Here is a 16,259-nt window from a genome sequence, read left to right as displayed (position 1 = left end):
AGGAGAAATGCAAGCCCTATTTAAAAAAAAATAATTTGAGGTGTTGGAATGAACAGGTGAAATGTTCAACTTTTAACATGTAATGGTATATCAGTGCATATGGCATCTGCAACAGTTACCAGCTTTTGTCACGTGTGTCTGATATACGTGTCCTCTCATCTGTCAAGCAAGTAGCAACCAATCCAGAACTAGAGTTTTGGTGCCTAATCTCCCCCACCCCCATCTGTGAAAGGCAGGCAGACTTCTACCATTTATTCTCTTGCCTCTTTCTGGAACAGCTGCAGTAGCCCAGTCTTTAGATGTGGTGGTTGTGTTTTCTTGAGACCCCATACTTCAGAGCTCCGATGAAGCAGAAGAAGTTTTAAGACTTTTTTAAAAGAATCCCGGAGGGAGGGCAGAGATTCCAAAAAAAGCCCATCCTGTTCAACTTCTGCAGTGCGTCCTTACTGTTCAGTGTGTCCATCTTCTCCCCAAATCTCTTCTACAGTTCTGCTATGGTGAGTGTAAGGAGGAAGGGGGAAATGACTGACTCTGAATAGGGGGCCCCTGCCATACTCTAATAGCCTCTTTCAGTTCCGGGACTCTGATTGCAGAAGAAGAACCAGACATTAAAGAGGAGGACACCAGCTCAGAGGATAACAACAAAGATCATCCTGGAGGTTGAGACCTCCCGGGCTCCTCCTCATTCAGCAGCTTGTGGGATTTCACCAAGGGCCATTGCTTGGGTTAATTTTGGATTGTTCATCTCTTGCTCTTTTGGGGCTCCCTTTCCATCTTCTCCAAAGAAGAATCTGAAATAGGACACTTAAACCTCTTCTTCATTGTTTCCAGGGACCTGTGTGCTGCCTCTCAATGGGAAAATCTTTCTTCTCCCTCCTTCCTCCCCCCCCATCCTGAAGAAGGGAGAACTGGGCCAAATGCTAATTTTCCTTTCTCTGCTCTTTGTCCTACCCCTCCCTTTCATTCCTTAGAAAATCCTAATGGGGTTTCCCCCAGGGAATAGGCTACTTAGTTTCCAACCTCACTAAGACACTCAGGAAGTGTCTAGGACAGCAAAAATCAATCTTGGATGATGATGGACTACCAGTTTTTTCGTAAGAGGGTTTTACAGATCAGTTACTGCCAATGTATTACTTCATTCTTAAAAATGTTGAGATTGGTTCTTCTGAACCCAGATGACCTTTCTTTCCTTCCCAGAAGCTGTCAGAGAATCTAAAAATCAGATTCAGGTTTTCATGATCTCTTGCTGCCGGTCAGGTGTCAGGCTCAGGGAAGGTGGTTCTTTGGAAAACTTGGAGGAGCCTAACTTGTTTTTCTGTAGTTTAGGAAATTCTCCGCTCTGGTGTGGGAGGGTGGGAGTGAGGAAATGCCTGTAGTAGGAAAAGAGACTGAAAGAGCCTACTTTCAGATTGGCTGCCACATGTCTGACTGACAAATATAGGGACACACCCTTCATATAAAATTGTATTGTCATAATGGTAAACAATTAGCAGGTGAGAGAAATTTTGTTTTTACTTTTGAAGATGTATACTGAAAGTAACAGAAAATACTTGACTTTTGCTAAGATTAATTTGTTTGAGAATTTTCGTGGCACAACCTTTTATAAGAGTTTTGTTTGTTGCAGATTTTGATACTTTTATGGGGGATACTCCAAGATTAGATACTAGTGCCCACAAAGCAAAAGCTCAGCTTGCTCTGAAAGTAAAACGTCAGCCACCTTCTCGATCAAAGCTAAAAGAATCTCTTGAAACTGGACAGCAGAAATCAGATCTACAGGTACCGATATCTATGTATAATATATATATTTAGTACACTGTTTTCATTTATATTCACCATGTTAAATAACTATCCAAAATTAAGTTCTACTTTGTGACTACTGACTAGAATCAGTAAATCCACTAAAGAATTATTTACCATTAAGCTAGAAATGTGTAAACTGTTCAACACACAATTTTATTTCGTTTCTTAAACTAAACCAAATCAAATCAGCTAAAACTTACGGTGACTCTTATTTTGTATTTAATATTTCAATAATCATACAAAGTAGGTTAGTGTGGGGAAATACGTATAAATATTATTGTGATAAATGTTACTTTTAATGCCGCAGTACTGTAGCGGGAAGTGCAGCACACCAAGAATCTTGGACATACTTCTGCACCATCTGAATAAAGTATCACAGATTCTCATGCTAGATTGGGTGAACAATTCCATCAAAGTTCATCCTCTGTGATTAACTTTAAAAACAATCTTTGTGAAAAACAACTGTTAATATAAATATAAATGATTAAATTTAAACAAGTAGTCTGGTAATTTTTCTATTTGAAATATGCTTACTTGTTAACGTTCAGTTCTCCTTTTGTAGCATGTTCTATCTTCCAAAACTTGGTTTAAAATAAAATCTGTCTCCACTTCGTAAAGGCCATTTGACTCCACAAGAAGGAGGATGTCAATATAGTATTCTGGTACACGTTAGAGAATATCCTCTAGTTTCAAACCATTTTATTGTTTGTTCAAACCATTTATTGTCTTGCTTTGCATTGCCAACAGTAAAGTGTAATGGTGGCTAGGCTTTCTCAGTTTCTATTCCTTGTCTTATGTTCTTTGAGTATTGCCTGGATGGATCACTGCTCTTGGTAATTGTATGAGCTTGGAACTTCATCTCCATTGTGGTAACATGCACAGCATTATCCTTTCATACTTCTCTACCTCAGGAAACGAAAAGGCATAGCTCTAGCCCAGGGGCGGCCAACCTGAACCTGAGAAGGAGCCAGGATTTACCAATGTACATTGACAAAGAGCCACACTAATATGTCAGCAGCAATCAGTGCCTCCCGCCCACCGTGATCAGCTCTTTTGTGGTGCGCGGGGCCTGGGGCAGAGCAGGAGGATGAGCACTCCCCAGCACACTGGAAAGTTAGCATCTATCGCTCCAGCCCCAGAGTCAGTGCCTATGCAAGGAGCTCCATATTAACTTACGAAGAGCCGCATGCGGCTCCGGAGCCACAGGTTGGCCAGCCCTACTCTAGCCAGTAATCATTTTGATCATTGTGTTAGATGGCAGCTAGACTTCTTTGTCTGAAGCCATCAGGTTTTCCAATCCTAGATTAACACTCACTTAGCCCCAAAATCAACAGAACTTCCAAAGCTCAAAGTTCATTCTTTAGCCATATCAGGCAGCAGTAGTCCGAGTAGCACATGAACCAAACCCACTAGCTGACATTGCGTGTTATTTCCCCCCGGCTATCAATGTTCCCTCTATTTTTTTTCTCTATGCATGTGCGGAATGAATTTTATGTGCACCAATATTGAGGTGATGTGCGCCACCAGTAGAAACAAAAAACCTAAATATAATATCCCTATGGTAACTTTTTAAAAAATATATAATTACTTCAGCCAGGACAGGTTAGGCATTTTAGAACTCACTACTCAAAGAATTAAATTTAAGCATAAGAGAGAAATAAAAGTATTAAATGCATAGACCATTCAAAAAACTAAAATAACACTTTGAAAGAATAAACTTAGAGCGAATATATGTGTATTGCAGGAGGTACCAAGAAGTAACAATAACACAAGTATGTGTTGGGAGGTGAATGTGAAGGAAACTGTGTGTGTGTGTGTGTGTGTGTGTGTGTATGTATGTATCTCTCTGTCTCTCACTCACACACACACACACACAGAGACTGCTGGTGTGTGAGAGAGAGAGAGACTGCGGGTGTGGGTGTGTTGGCTGTTGAGGAAGTGAGAGACCATGCACTGTCTTTTTTAAGCAGAGAGGCACTCATCAGAAGGCTTGTTCAGATCACAGCAGCTCTGTCCTGCTCCTGAGCCCTGTCTCCTCTTTCCTTCTCTGCATAGATGGGATACATGGGTGGAGAGGAGAGGGACACACTGACATCAGCACCTCCTTCTTCCCCCCGCTCTGCACAGTGAGCCGGAGGGTCCTGGGAGCAGCTGGTCAGGAGCTCCAAGGCAGAGGGCAGGAGCAACGCAGCTGCAGAGCAGCAGGAGGAGGGGCACCTGAACAAACGTTGCCGGATGTGCCTGTTTCTGCTAGTCGGGTGCACGGCACTTGGTTGACTCTTGGGCAGCTGCACAGCTTAGAGGGAACATAGCCGGCAATATATTTTGTTGTCCGTGTTTCAAGCCAGTTTTGCTTTCCCTTTCTGGAGAAGGAGTTCTTTGTGGCTCATTGTTTACCTCCATTCTGGCTCATAGTATATCCTTTTTCTAAAATTATTTGCCTTTCTTTGTCAGTTTCTGTTTAAATTGTGTGGGGTTTTTTTTTTGTTTTTGATTTTTGTTGTGTTTTATTTTTTGCTAAACAATGTGATTTTGGGCATTGGTGCCACGTTTTCATGAAATGCTTGGCAATAGTCTTCCTGCACAGGCAGGGAGTGCTTGTATTCACCAACCTGGACAAACTGGCCCATAAAGGATACAACTCTGTATTGTGACGTATTCATGTAGTCCTGGTAGCTGATGACAACTCCTTTTCTGTGACCTTACATTTCTTATGTGGAAGGTCATTATCCTAGTGTCAGTGACTTAAGCTTGCAAAAGGTGAGCTTTAGGCCATAGTTACTGCTTTGCCTTATACCAAGTTGTGCAAAGAGAAAGTGGTGTTAGAGACCCTTCCAATTTTTTTTTCTTAAGAGAATGTAGGCTTTCCACCTTAATGTCCTGTCAACATTCTTTGCATGCCTGGCATGTGTATTCTGGTGAAGCCCTTCTCCACACTGTGGATGTCAAAAAGACCAGATTTCAGAAAGGGGACTTCTTCACTGGGAAAACTGAGAGGGGAAATAGAAAGCAAAGAGACTGGAGCCGTGAGTAGAACATTCTGGCTAAGCCTTGAAGGTCAGGTCAAAAAACATGATCTTGATGCAGATGATGAGGGGAAGCCAGTTAAATAATTTCAGGAGTGTCTGACATGGTAGGAGTTAAATGATTTTAGTAGAATTATTTAGTTTGACCTGAGAGGAGCCTAGGAAGATGACACAATTAATGAAATCCCCATTTTCAAAAGATGACAAAGGCATGTCTGAGGGTTTCACTGGTTCAGATGAAGAGGAAATTTTGGCTTTTGAAGATGTAGAAAGAGGAGAGACTTGAAAATTTGCTCCAGATGATAACTGCAAGTGATTGGTAAAATCAGAATTTACTTACTGATTACTGCTCTCTGTGTACTGGGATAGTATAATTATCTGTCTGTATGCAGGCCCCTTATCCCAATATAATCTATGTGCTCAGATCATAAAAGCTTGAGGAATGTGATCAGTCTGTTTTCATTAAAATGTTATATTACAATAAAGGTAGCCTATAAAGTCAATCTCCGTGGGCACTGAGGAAAAATAAACTTATGTTTTTAACAGAAAACAGTCGACATAATTTCTTTGGCATATGAAGTCTTAAGGTTGATTTTTGTAATGCTTTATTTTTTTAAGGCTTTTACCATAAATGTTATGACTGCACAATTGCATATATTTACCCATAACCTCTTTTATTTTAAATATATTTACAGGATGAGGATACAGAGGATGCTATCCACAATAGAGAAATTGGTACAGCACGTCAAGTCAAGTCTTTAGAAATAACAGAAAAGCTAACTTTATCCCAGTTGAATGATGCAGATCAAAGGATTGAAAAGCCTGAACCAGTGGAAAGCACAGAGAGTGTGTTAGAGTCAAGTCCTTCTGTTTCCACTCACTCTTCTCCAGTACACAAACCGAACAATGAAAACAGCACAAGTACTACTCACTCTCCTCCTAGTGATGATATAACTCCAAGTTCGCCTCAATCATATTCCAAGAATGTCAGGCATAGAGAATCAAAAGGGAAAGGAAGAGAGGCCAAAGGTAAGTCATAAAGGTTTTTTGAGGGCCTTTGGGTCAAAATGCTCTATTTTTTAAATTAATGTTGAACTGTAGCTATTGCATTCTCTGCCTAGAAAAGGAGAAGCTACTTATTCTAATGTTAAATGTATTCTTAATGTAAAATTAATTGTATGCTATGAGACTAGTTAAAAATGTTAGCAATGTAGTATTACTATGATAGTCCATACTGTAGCAAGGTTAGGAACGTTTTACAAAATGGAGATAGGGGTTATATTCTTTTGGAACAGGGTTTAGATACAGATGATTGAATAGTGGCAGCCTCTGTGCAGAGCAGGACAGTACTTCTTAAAGTCCATATATGTTACATTGCTGTTGAAGTGCCAACATTCCAGTATTTCATACCTGGAGCAATGCTGGAGGTGAGTTTCCCTACCTTGATACATCTGGTAGCAACCAAGTGGCTAAAAGGGTCTTATTCAATGTCCATTTGAAATAAACCATTCAAAAATCATTTTCAGCTAATTTTGCAGTGAATCCAAGATGACTAGTTTGCACAGGCGTACACAGCTCAGTGAAGCAAACTATCATCCCAGCATCTAGGGGTTAAATATTAAACATGTCATTTGATGTTTTGATAAATAACTCTTCCCTTGTTCTTATAGAAAAATAGCTGACACAGTATTTTGTAACGAACAAGACTCTTGGTAGAAAGAAAAATTTGTTAAATTTAATATAATAGAATAAAGAGCTTAAAAACAGTACAGAAAAGAAAATGCTGATAACAGTAATTACACAAGTAATACTGCAGCCTCTAGCATTCAGAACCTCATGCTTGGTAACAAAAGACACAGACTAGATTCCTCTGAAATTGCTAAATATAAGCTGCTGAAAATTTCAGAAAATAAATTAAAATGGTACTCTGACTTCAGATCATGTCAGGCTTTGGGCTCACATCATGAGCATGAAGTTAGATGACAACATCTCAGCTATAGACACCTAGGGTACGGCTCTGTTTACTGTTTGCTTGATACAACTCTGTTCATTCCAGCTGTCTAAAATGTCATTGCTTATTCCTTGAATTAATATATGTTGATACCAAAGAGACACTTGTGGAAGTAACATGGATTCCTGATCCCTATGTCAGGGCAGTAAGGCAGTAAGTAAGGTTATTGGTATTAGACATATCAGAGAGTGGTGTGAAGGGAGTCAGGCAAAGGCCTCACAAATTTGGAGTGGATGGGCCCCCAAACACATGCATGCTGGGGATCTTTGGCTTAGACGCAGTCCCCCCTGTTTTTGCCAGTGAAACCTTCCTAATCTAGATTAATGGGTAAATAGAATTTTCATGCCTTTTTTATGGAGACTGGACTTCCTTATTCATCATATGTACCATATGTATCATGCTAATTACTGTGTAATCTGCATCTAAAATGGAAAATGAAGATTTTGTTTAAGACTTAAAACTATGAAAAATAGTGCTCTACAAATATATATTGAACCCTCACAGCATTATTAGGTTGATATAGCTCCATTTTTTTCAGAAGGAGAAACAGAGGCAGAATTTGTCTTGCCAAGGCCTGAGAGTCTGCATCAAAGTCCTGGGTTTCTGGCACAAAGTCCTGTGTTCAGTCTATTTTAGACCATGTCTCTCCCTCTTAAACATTTTCAAGTATATATCCAAACATTGGATTGCCTTAAGTTTATCACAGTATTTCAAGTTTTAAAATAACAGAATAGCCTAGCCAAAGTACTTTGAAGGGCAACAAAAATGATTAGGGGACTGGAACACATGACTTATGAGGAGAGGCTGAGGGAACTGGGATTGTTTAGTCTGCAGAAGAGAAGAATGAGGGGGGATTTGATAGCTGCTTTCAACTACCTGAGAGGTGGTTCCAGAGAGGATGGTTCTAGACTATTCTCAGTGGTAGAAGAGGACAGGACAAGGAGTAATGGTCTCAAGTTGCAGTGGGGGAGGTTTAGGTTGGATATTAGGAAAAACTTTTTCACTAGGAGGGTGGTGAAACACTGGAATGCGTTACCTAGGGAGGTGGTGGAATCTCCTTCCTTAGAAGTTTTTAAGGTCAGGCTTGACAAAGCCCTGGCTGGGATGATTTAATTGGGGATTTGTCCTGCTTTGAGCAGGGGGTTGGACTAGATGACCTCCTGAGGTCCCTTCCAACCCTGATATTCTATGATTCTATGATAGGCTTCCCATGCTAAAAGATCAAAAAGCGCTTTAGAAATCATGTACATACAGCACTGCTGAAAAATAGCAAGCTCCCTGCTAGGGTGGGCAGTTGCAGTCAGACAGCATACTGTATATTAGTGAAGTAGGGAAGGGGGAAGTTTTGACTAAGACTACTGGGGAAAAAACCCCTTTATTCTTATATTAAGTGTCATATGTTCTTTAACATCTATACAGAGAGGAGACAGAAGCTTAAATTAAACACCTCAATTTATCTATTTCCAAAGGGAAAGAGTCTAAATCAATTTTGCCAAGATTCAAATGTATAATTCCAGGGAGTCTAAGACATTGCTTCCACATAAGTAATAAAAGAGCCATGTCAGTTGTCCGGGTATGCAAAATAGCTAATCTGTGGGTAATGTCGGAATACATTTCAAGCATATTATTTATCCTTAATAGATTCATAGATTCCAAGGCCAGAAAGGACTACTGTGATAATCTAATGTGACCTCCTGTATAGTACAGGCCACAGAAGTTCTCTGAAATAATTCCTGTTTGAATTAGAGTACATATTTTAGAAAAACTTATCTGTACACGTACTACAAGTTTAGCTCATCATTTCCTTGAGCCATGACCTTAGATTTATTCGTTTAGCTAATGCCAATTAACTCCTGCAGAGTTTCAGCAATGGCCTGACCTTTTCCAAAGGTGATCTGAGGCTTTCATATTTTAGGATGCAAAGAATGGGAGAAGGCTGAACAGATTATAATTATGCTGCTCGCTAGTTGTCGTAATTCAAGAGAAGTATATGGTCTTTTTCTCATAGAGTAATTGAAAAAGGAACCAGATTAAATATTTTGTAAGGCAAGTATTTCCTTTACCAGTTAACAAGCTGTGTTAAGGCAGATAATGTTTGCACTCTTTATTGCAATGGACAATATCATGTTTATATCCTCAGCCAACAGCAGCTCTTTTGTAATATACTGATTCAGCATATCTCTGGAGTGCTAGCACTGAAGTGGTCTGTACACTTGACTGTACAAGAATTGTCTTGTCATCACGTATACATAATGTGCAAATGATTTTGTTTTCTTCTTCACTGAACCATAAGCAGGTATTGTCACAGAGTACAGAAATTTCACTTGGTGATCTGAGGAAATGTTTCAAGTGCTAGTCTTAAAACTGGTGGAGTTGTAGAGTTTAATGCCATACATCAAAGATGATAGATTACTAATACTGCAAGTTGATTCTGTGGACAAAATGACATTAAATGGTACTTCAGTGGGCTGGATTCTAACTATCTAATGAAATTTAATGCCTACCAATTATATTTAATGGTGGAGGAACAATCCTTTCTATCTCCTCCTATCCATCCATACAGTTTGTATCAGTTGGTGTGTTTGTTTTTTAAACAATTGCACTGCTCTTTCACATTTTGGAAAACGTTACCTTTCTTTATAAAATTCTCTTGGAGAAATAAATGTCTGTGTTTAAACCTTTTTGTTGCAAAATAACCTGGTTTAAAGTGCTATAAGGAAACTAAGTCATGAGATGAGAAGTAAAGTTCTGTCATTGACTGGAAATTGTTGAAGGGAAAGGATAGAAAATAAGAGGTAGGAATAAATATACAATGTTCAACATGGAATTAGATTCCTAGTATGGTGCACTTCAGGAGGTATTTAATATATTATCTGGAAGAGGATGAACAATAAAGTGGCAAAAATTTGCCAGTAACATTTTCTAAATTACTCAGGGTAATTTAAGGTCTAAAAAACATTAGGCAGCTGTGTAACATGGAGGCAGATGAAATTCAAGGTGGATAAGTGCATGGTAAATGTGCCAAGAATGAAAAAAATTACTCATCTGCTAAAAGAAAGGAAATTAGCAATCTCTCCACTAATCCTCAATTTACCGTATTGTACCTTCCACTATATACAGGTCTTGGGGTGGCTGTAACATTTTCAGGGTGATATTGGTTCTGCCTGCCTTCCAGAAGCTATTGCAAATCATAAAAACATTACTTAATAAAAACTCTGTTTGAACACATTTATTAAAAAAGAAGTCATTTTATGCACTGCCATAAAAGCTTAATATTTTAATGAGAAACACATCCGATGAAGTGAGCTGTAGCTCACAAAAGTTTATGCTCAAATAGATTTGTTAGTCTTTAAGGTGCCACAAGTACTCCTTTTCTTTTTGCGGATACAGACTAACATGGCTGCTACTCTGAAACATGTATTTTGCTTTCTACTGAGTGGGCCAAATTGTTGGAAAGATTCCTAGAATAAAGGAAATCAGCAGATAAGTAATTTTTCCATTCTTGATAATTTTTCTACTATTCCTCCCTGATAGACAAGTAGTGAGCAGTGGAAAATAAATGGGGGAAGAGGTAAGGACAGATAGCCCTGATTGAATCCTTTGGAATATCTACTTAGAGACTGTTGCCTGGAACACCCTCCTGTCGATGCTTGAAGATCCATTTTGTAACATCTAGTGAATGTGATTTGAAAATCAGGTTGTTGCTTACTATATCATATCCACTGAAGCCAATACTTTTTTGCAAGAGGTTTTCATTAACCTTGTGTTGGGGGCCCTGATCCTCTGAGGAAATGGGGTAGACATATGTTTCAGCAATATAATATATCCCCTTGCTTACAGGAATTTTTAATGACTGCTTTCCTTCATGCTTTGAGTAGAATTAAATGAATAGGGACATAGTTTCTTATATTCATTGCTTCGAGAGAGAGTTTCATCCAGCTTGTACCATGTTTTTTTTCTGTTGGACTGTATTAGAACAAAATGAAAGCAGTACAGTGTCTTGGGAAATACAGAGTGGAGTGTTCATTTTGAAGTTTAGCCAGAAAGTGTTCTAAGAGCTACTTTGCCTCATGAAAATATGGTACAGCTCTTCCATGGAGGATGCGGTGGTTTCAGACACCCACCTAGTGGATGTAGTGGCCAACAAGAAATGCATTTTATTGTTAAAATAAATGGATCCAATAAATTTAGAGGGTTGAAAAGAAGTAAATATAAGGGTTTACAATACTATTGGGAGATCCCAAGTGGAAAAGTTGGGTTGATGCAGAGGTTTCATCAATTGAACTGCTCTTAAATTTGACAACATGGGGGATGGTAAACCAAAGAAAAGTGGTAGTCTGAGTTGAAAACACTTCCTGGGGTGAAAAGCTGGACCCTACTGAGTTGTGCATCAGGACTGTGTATAGAACATCTTGAAGAAACTGTAAAATTGCTGGTTTCAGAGTAGCAGCCGTGTTAGTCTGTATCCACAAAAAGAAAAGGAGTACTTGTGGCACCTTAGAGACTAACAAATTTATTTGAGCGTAAGCTTTCATGAGCTACAGCTCACTTCATCGGATGCATCTGATGAAGTGAGCTGTAGCTCACAAAAACTTACGTTCAAATAAATTTGTTAGTCTCTAAGGTGCCACAAGTACTCCTTTTCTTTTTGTAAAATTGCTGGAATTTTCAGCTTCTTGGAATCCATACTTCTGTCTTTGTTCCAGCTTAAAAAATGGAATTCTGGTTCAGTTCCTTGCATATTGGACTTCCCCTCCCCCCTTTTCCTCCGGGACTATCAATTTGGATAATTAGCCATGTGATGCACTCCATATTCTTTATGAAAATATGCTTATGATATGAATATGATATAACTGAGATGTACTTTATGCTCAATGGGTCTTGTAAGATATCATTGGAAAGGTTATGATTTACCGAGTCCTAGAATCATAGAACTGGAAGGGATCTTGAGAGGTCATCTAGTCCAGTCCCCTGCACTCAAGGCAGGACTAAGTATTTCCTAGACCATCCCCGACAGGTATTTGTCCAACCTGCTCTTAGAAGTCCCCAATGATGGAGATTCCACCACCTCCCTAGGCAATTTATTCCAGAGCTTAACCACTCTGACAGGAAGTTTTTCTTAATGTCCAACCAACGCCGACCTTGCTTCAATTTAAGCCCATTGCTTCTTGTCCTATCCTCAGAGGATAAGAAGAACAATTTTTCTCCCTCCTCCTGTAACAACCTTTTATGTACTTGAAAACTGTTATGTCCCCTCTGTCTTCTCTTCTCCAGACTAAACAAACCCAGTTTTTTCAGCCTTCCCTCATAGGTCATGTTTTCTAGACCTTTAATCATTTTTGTTGCTCTTCTCTGGACTTTCTCCAATTTGTCCACATCTTTCCTGCAATGTGGTGCCCAGAACTGGACATAATACTCAAGTTGAGGCCTAATCAGCGCGGAGTAGAGCAGAAGAATTACTTCTCACGTCTTGCTTACAATACTCCTGCTAATACATCCCAGAATGATGTTTGCTTTTTTTGAATCAACGTTACACTGTTGACTCATATTTAACTTGTGATCCGCTATGACCCCCCAGATCCCTTTCTGCAGTACACCTTCCTAGACAGTCATTTCCCATTTTATGTGTGTGCAACTGATTGTTCCTTCCTAAGTGGAGTACTTTACATTTGTCCTTATTGAATTTCATCCTATTTACTTCAGGCCATTTCTCCAGTTTGTCGAGATCATTTTGAATTTTAATCCTATCCTCCAAAGCGCTTGCAACCCCTCCCAGCTTGATATTGTCCGCAAATTTTATAAGTGTACTCTCTGTCATTACCTAAATCATTAATGAAGATATTGAACAGAACCGGACCCAGAACTGATCCCTGTGGGACCCCACTTGTTATGTCCTTCCAGCATGACTGTGAACCACTGATAACTATTTTCTGGGAACAATTTTTCAACCAGTTATGCACTCACCTTTATAGTACCTCCATCTAGGTTGTATTTCCCTAGTTTGTTTATGAGGTCATCCGAGACAACATCAAAAGCCTTACTGAAGTCAAAATATACCACATCTACTGCTTTCCCCCCTATCCACAAGGCTTGTTACCCTGTCAAAGAAAGCTATCAGGTTGGTTTGACACGACTTGTTCTTGACAAATCCATGCTGACTGTTATTTATCACCTAATTATCTTCTAGGTGTTTGCAGATTGATTGCTTAATTATTTGCTCCATTATCTTTCCGGGTACAGAAGTTAAGCTGACTGGTCTGTAATTCCCCAAGTTGTCCTTATTACCATTTTTATAGATGGGCACTGTATTTGCCCTTTTCCATTCTTCTGGAATGTCTCCCGTCTTCCATGACTTTTCAAAGATAATTGCTAATGGCTCAGATATCTCCTCAGTCAGCTCCTTGAGTATTCTAGGGTGTGTGATTATGTGATTATCTAATTTGTATGCATGTATCAGTTTTGTATCTAAGGTTAGAGATATGGATTATGTAACAATTACAACTGGGTGTGTGTTGGGAAGACACCCACCAGACGACAGGCCATCAAATTTGTTGAGCCATCAGGAAGGAACAACAAAACCTTGAAGATACTAATCTCTCTCCCTCCTGGGAGGTGTCCGGGGACATAACTGTGACACTACTAGGTCAGGTGATCTTGTCACCTCATACTAAACATTACCTGGGACTACTTGTAATTTTCCACTGGAAGGGAAGGGGGGTGAAGTTTGGGAAACAAAGGATTCCTGCCTTATGCAAATCCTGTTTAAGGATGGGGAGGAAGGCAAACGGGATTCCTCTTCATGACCTGTCTGACCACAAAGAGAGACTGCTAAAGCCACCTGAAGGGAAGGTGGCGGGGAGTCCAGACTGAGATGGGTCCAGTCTGAAAAGAAATATAGCTGGAACTCTGAACCACAGAAACTTTGCAACCTGCCTAAAATAACATTTAGGATAACATTTTGTAACCTGCTCAAGTATATTGAGCTTAGCTTGCATACTTTGGTTTATTTGCTCAGTAATCTGCTTTGTTCTGTTTGTTACCCCTTTTACCACTTAAAATTCACCTTTTGTAGTTAATAAACTTATTTCTTGTTTATAATATAACCCAGTTTATGTAATTTCTAACTGCGGGGGCAAGAAGTTGTGTATATCTTCCTCCACATTGAGGGGGCGAATTTCATAAAACCCTTGGTTTTGTACCCCTTTAAAGGGAGTGGGAATCAGAGTGTTGGGGCAAGCCCCTAAGGCTGAAACTTTCCAGAGCGGATCTCTGTCTCTGTGCAGCTTGGCCCTGCCTGTGTGCTTGGCTGGAAGAGGCTTGTGAGCCTAGCCCAGCAAGACCAGGTAATGGGGACCCTGGTTGGCAGAATAGGCTGACTCAGTGGCATCCCAGCACATCTCAGAGGGGAGGCAAACCATCTCTGAGATTTTTCTGTCGGCTTCCAAGACATTTGATTTAGAGCTTCTGAACTGGAGTTATCTATTGGATATAGAAAAGGCCTCATCCAGCAGTACCAAGATCCAATAAACCTGGTGATCTTGGTCCGTGAGGAGCTACTAGAATTGCCATTGCTTTTTCTTTTATTTTTATTTTTATTTTATTTATTTTTAGTGATCCTGTGCAAAATTTGGAAAAGCATGTGAACAGTGAGGTAGCAAGTTTTGCAGGTGATAGAGTTACTTAGGTTAGTCAAGACAAGAGGAAGACTGAGTAATTTGAGAGGACTGACAGTGCTATCTGAATGGAGAGCATGGTGGCAAATAAAATTCACTATTGACAAATGTAAGGTAATAAACATTGAAAAGAATAATTACAACTATTCATACACCTCAGTGGGTTCTAAATTTAACTGTAACCACTCAGGAGAAATACTTGTGTGTCATTGTGGTCATCCAGTCCAATGAAAATCTCTACTCCAATGCACAGTCATCGAAAAAGCTAACAAAATTTTTAGGGTACTTGAAGAATTTAGTAGACTTAAACTGAAAATATTAAATGCCATTATAAGTCAATTGTGAAGTCTCACTGGAATACTGTGTTCAGTTCTGCTCATTCCATATCAGAAAAGATACTGCAGAAATAAAAAGGGCTCAGAGAAAGGTGACAAATTATTACAGGCCTGAAAAAACTTCCCTGTGAGGAGACACTGCGGCTCTTTATTTTAGAGAAGACCAAAATAAGAGAGAACAAGATCGAACTTCGCAAAACCATTAATAGTATAGGGAAAATAAATGGAGCACTCCTATGCACCTATTGCATGGCACAAGAACAAAGGGCCAGTCAATGAAATTGAAAGGCAGAAAATTTGAGATTGATAAAAGAAAATACCTTTTTTGCAACGCATAATGAACCTGTGGAACTTATTGCTATAAGATGTCACTGAGGGGAGAAGTTTAGGGGATTAAAAAAATAAAATCAAATGCTTATTTGGGAAATGGGAATACCCAGTTTCATTAGATAGGCTTTAAACTTTTTTTAGAGGGAGTGTAAACTCTCATAGTTCAAGGCATAAGCCAACAACTGATTTTATGACACAGCTTCCCATATGAGCTGGTTATACCATGGTTGTAGTTGTCTGCACCTTCTCCTGGTAGCATCTGGTACTAGCTACTGTCACAGGCAGGGTACTGGACTGCATGGACTACTGATTTGTTTGTGTGTGGCAGTTCCAATGTACTAGTTAGTTAAATCCATGGCAAAACAACTTTTCAGGCTCTGACTTAGAGAGTTACCCTTATTCAACCTTTACAAATACAAATTAAACCTAAATATTTCCTCCATTTAAAAACAAACAAACAAATGCTTATGATTAAGTGAATTTCCTTACAAACTTTAAATCAGTCCACTCTGTTTTATATCAAAGCAATTTAAGTAGCTGATTTTAATTATGATTTAAATCAGCAATCAGGAAACCTCAATTTAAATAATTTATTTTAATCATGTTTTGAATTTATACTTTTTAGCTATTTTCCTATTTTCACATGAGTCTCATTGGATGGTAGCCATTAAAATGTTGATTTAGTGGACTAAATACATTCTTTATACTACATTTGGTGCTTCTTTTTGCTAAGCAGGCGGATGCACTATAGATGCATTTATTTAAGCAATTATAGAGTTAAATTTACATTTATTCAGACTCAAATTTTATATTCAATATAAAATTACATTTTATACTAGAAAATGGTGACTGCAATTCTTAATTACTAAATTAATTTTTTTACTTGTGATTTGTGTCATGTTCTACTTGGATGGAAATTCAGATTCAATTAAAAATGAACAAGAACAACATTTTTTATTAAATAAAGTACTTTCAGTGTCCTGGGAAGCAAAAGAGAAAAGTTTATCAAAACATGTTTTGCATTTAAAAATTGATCAAACACAGGAATTACTATCAGTTGGAGAATACTTCAATCTCTTTGGTC

At 38.9% G+C, this 16,259-nt stretch overlaps 1 protein-coding gene across 10 annotated transcripts in view; it reads left to right on the top strand.

Annotated features, from left to right (window-relative positions):
* LOC102941946 (neurabin-1-like) overlaps positions 1-16,259 on the top strand; it is a 93,622-nt gene that overhangs the window by 31,299 nt on the left and 46,064 nt on the right. For all 10 annotated transcript variants that reach the window (XR_006284948.1, XR_006284949.1, XM_037912184.2 and 7 more), the window contains 2 exons: positions 1,625-1,776; positions 5,522-5,855. Coding sequence is in view for 8 of the 10 variants with exons in the window: in XM_037912184.2 (XP_037768112.1) it covers positions 1,625-1,776; positions 5,522-5,855 (486 nt within the window). In the remaining 2 variants the exon portion in view is untranslated. The remainder of the gene's footprint in view (positions 1-1,624; positions 1,777-5,521; positions 5,856-16,259) is intronic.

Source organism: Chelonia mydas, chromosome 11, assembly GCF_015237465.2.
Source record: "Chelonia mydas isolate rCheMyd1 chromosome 11, rCheMyd1.pri.v2, whole genome shotgun sequence".
Lineage (NCBI taxonomy): Eukaryota > Metazoa > Chordata > Testudines > Cheloniidae > Chelonia > Chelonia mydas.
The sequence above is the reverse complement of the archived record's forward strand: the minus strand, read 5'-3'. Positions and strand labels throughout refer to the sequence as shown.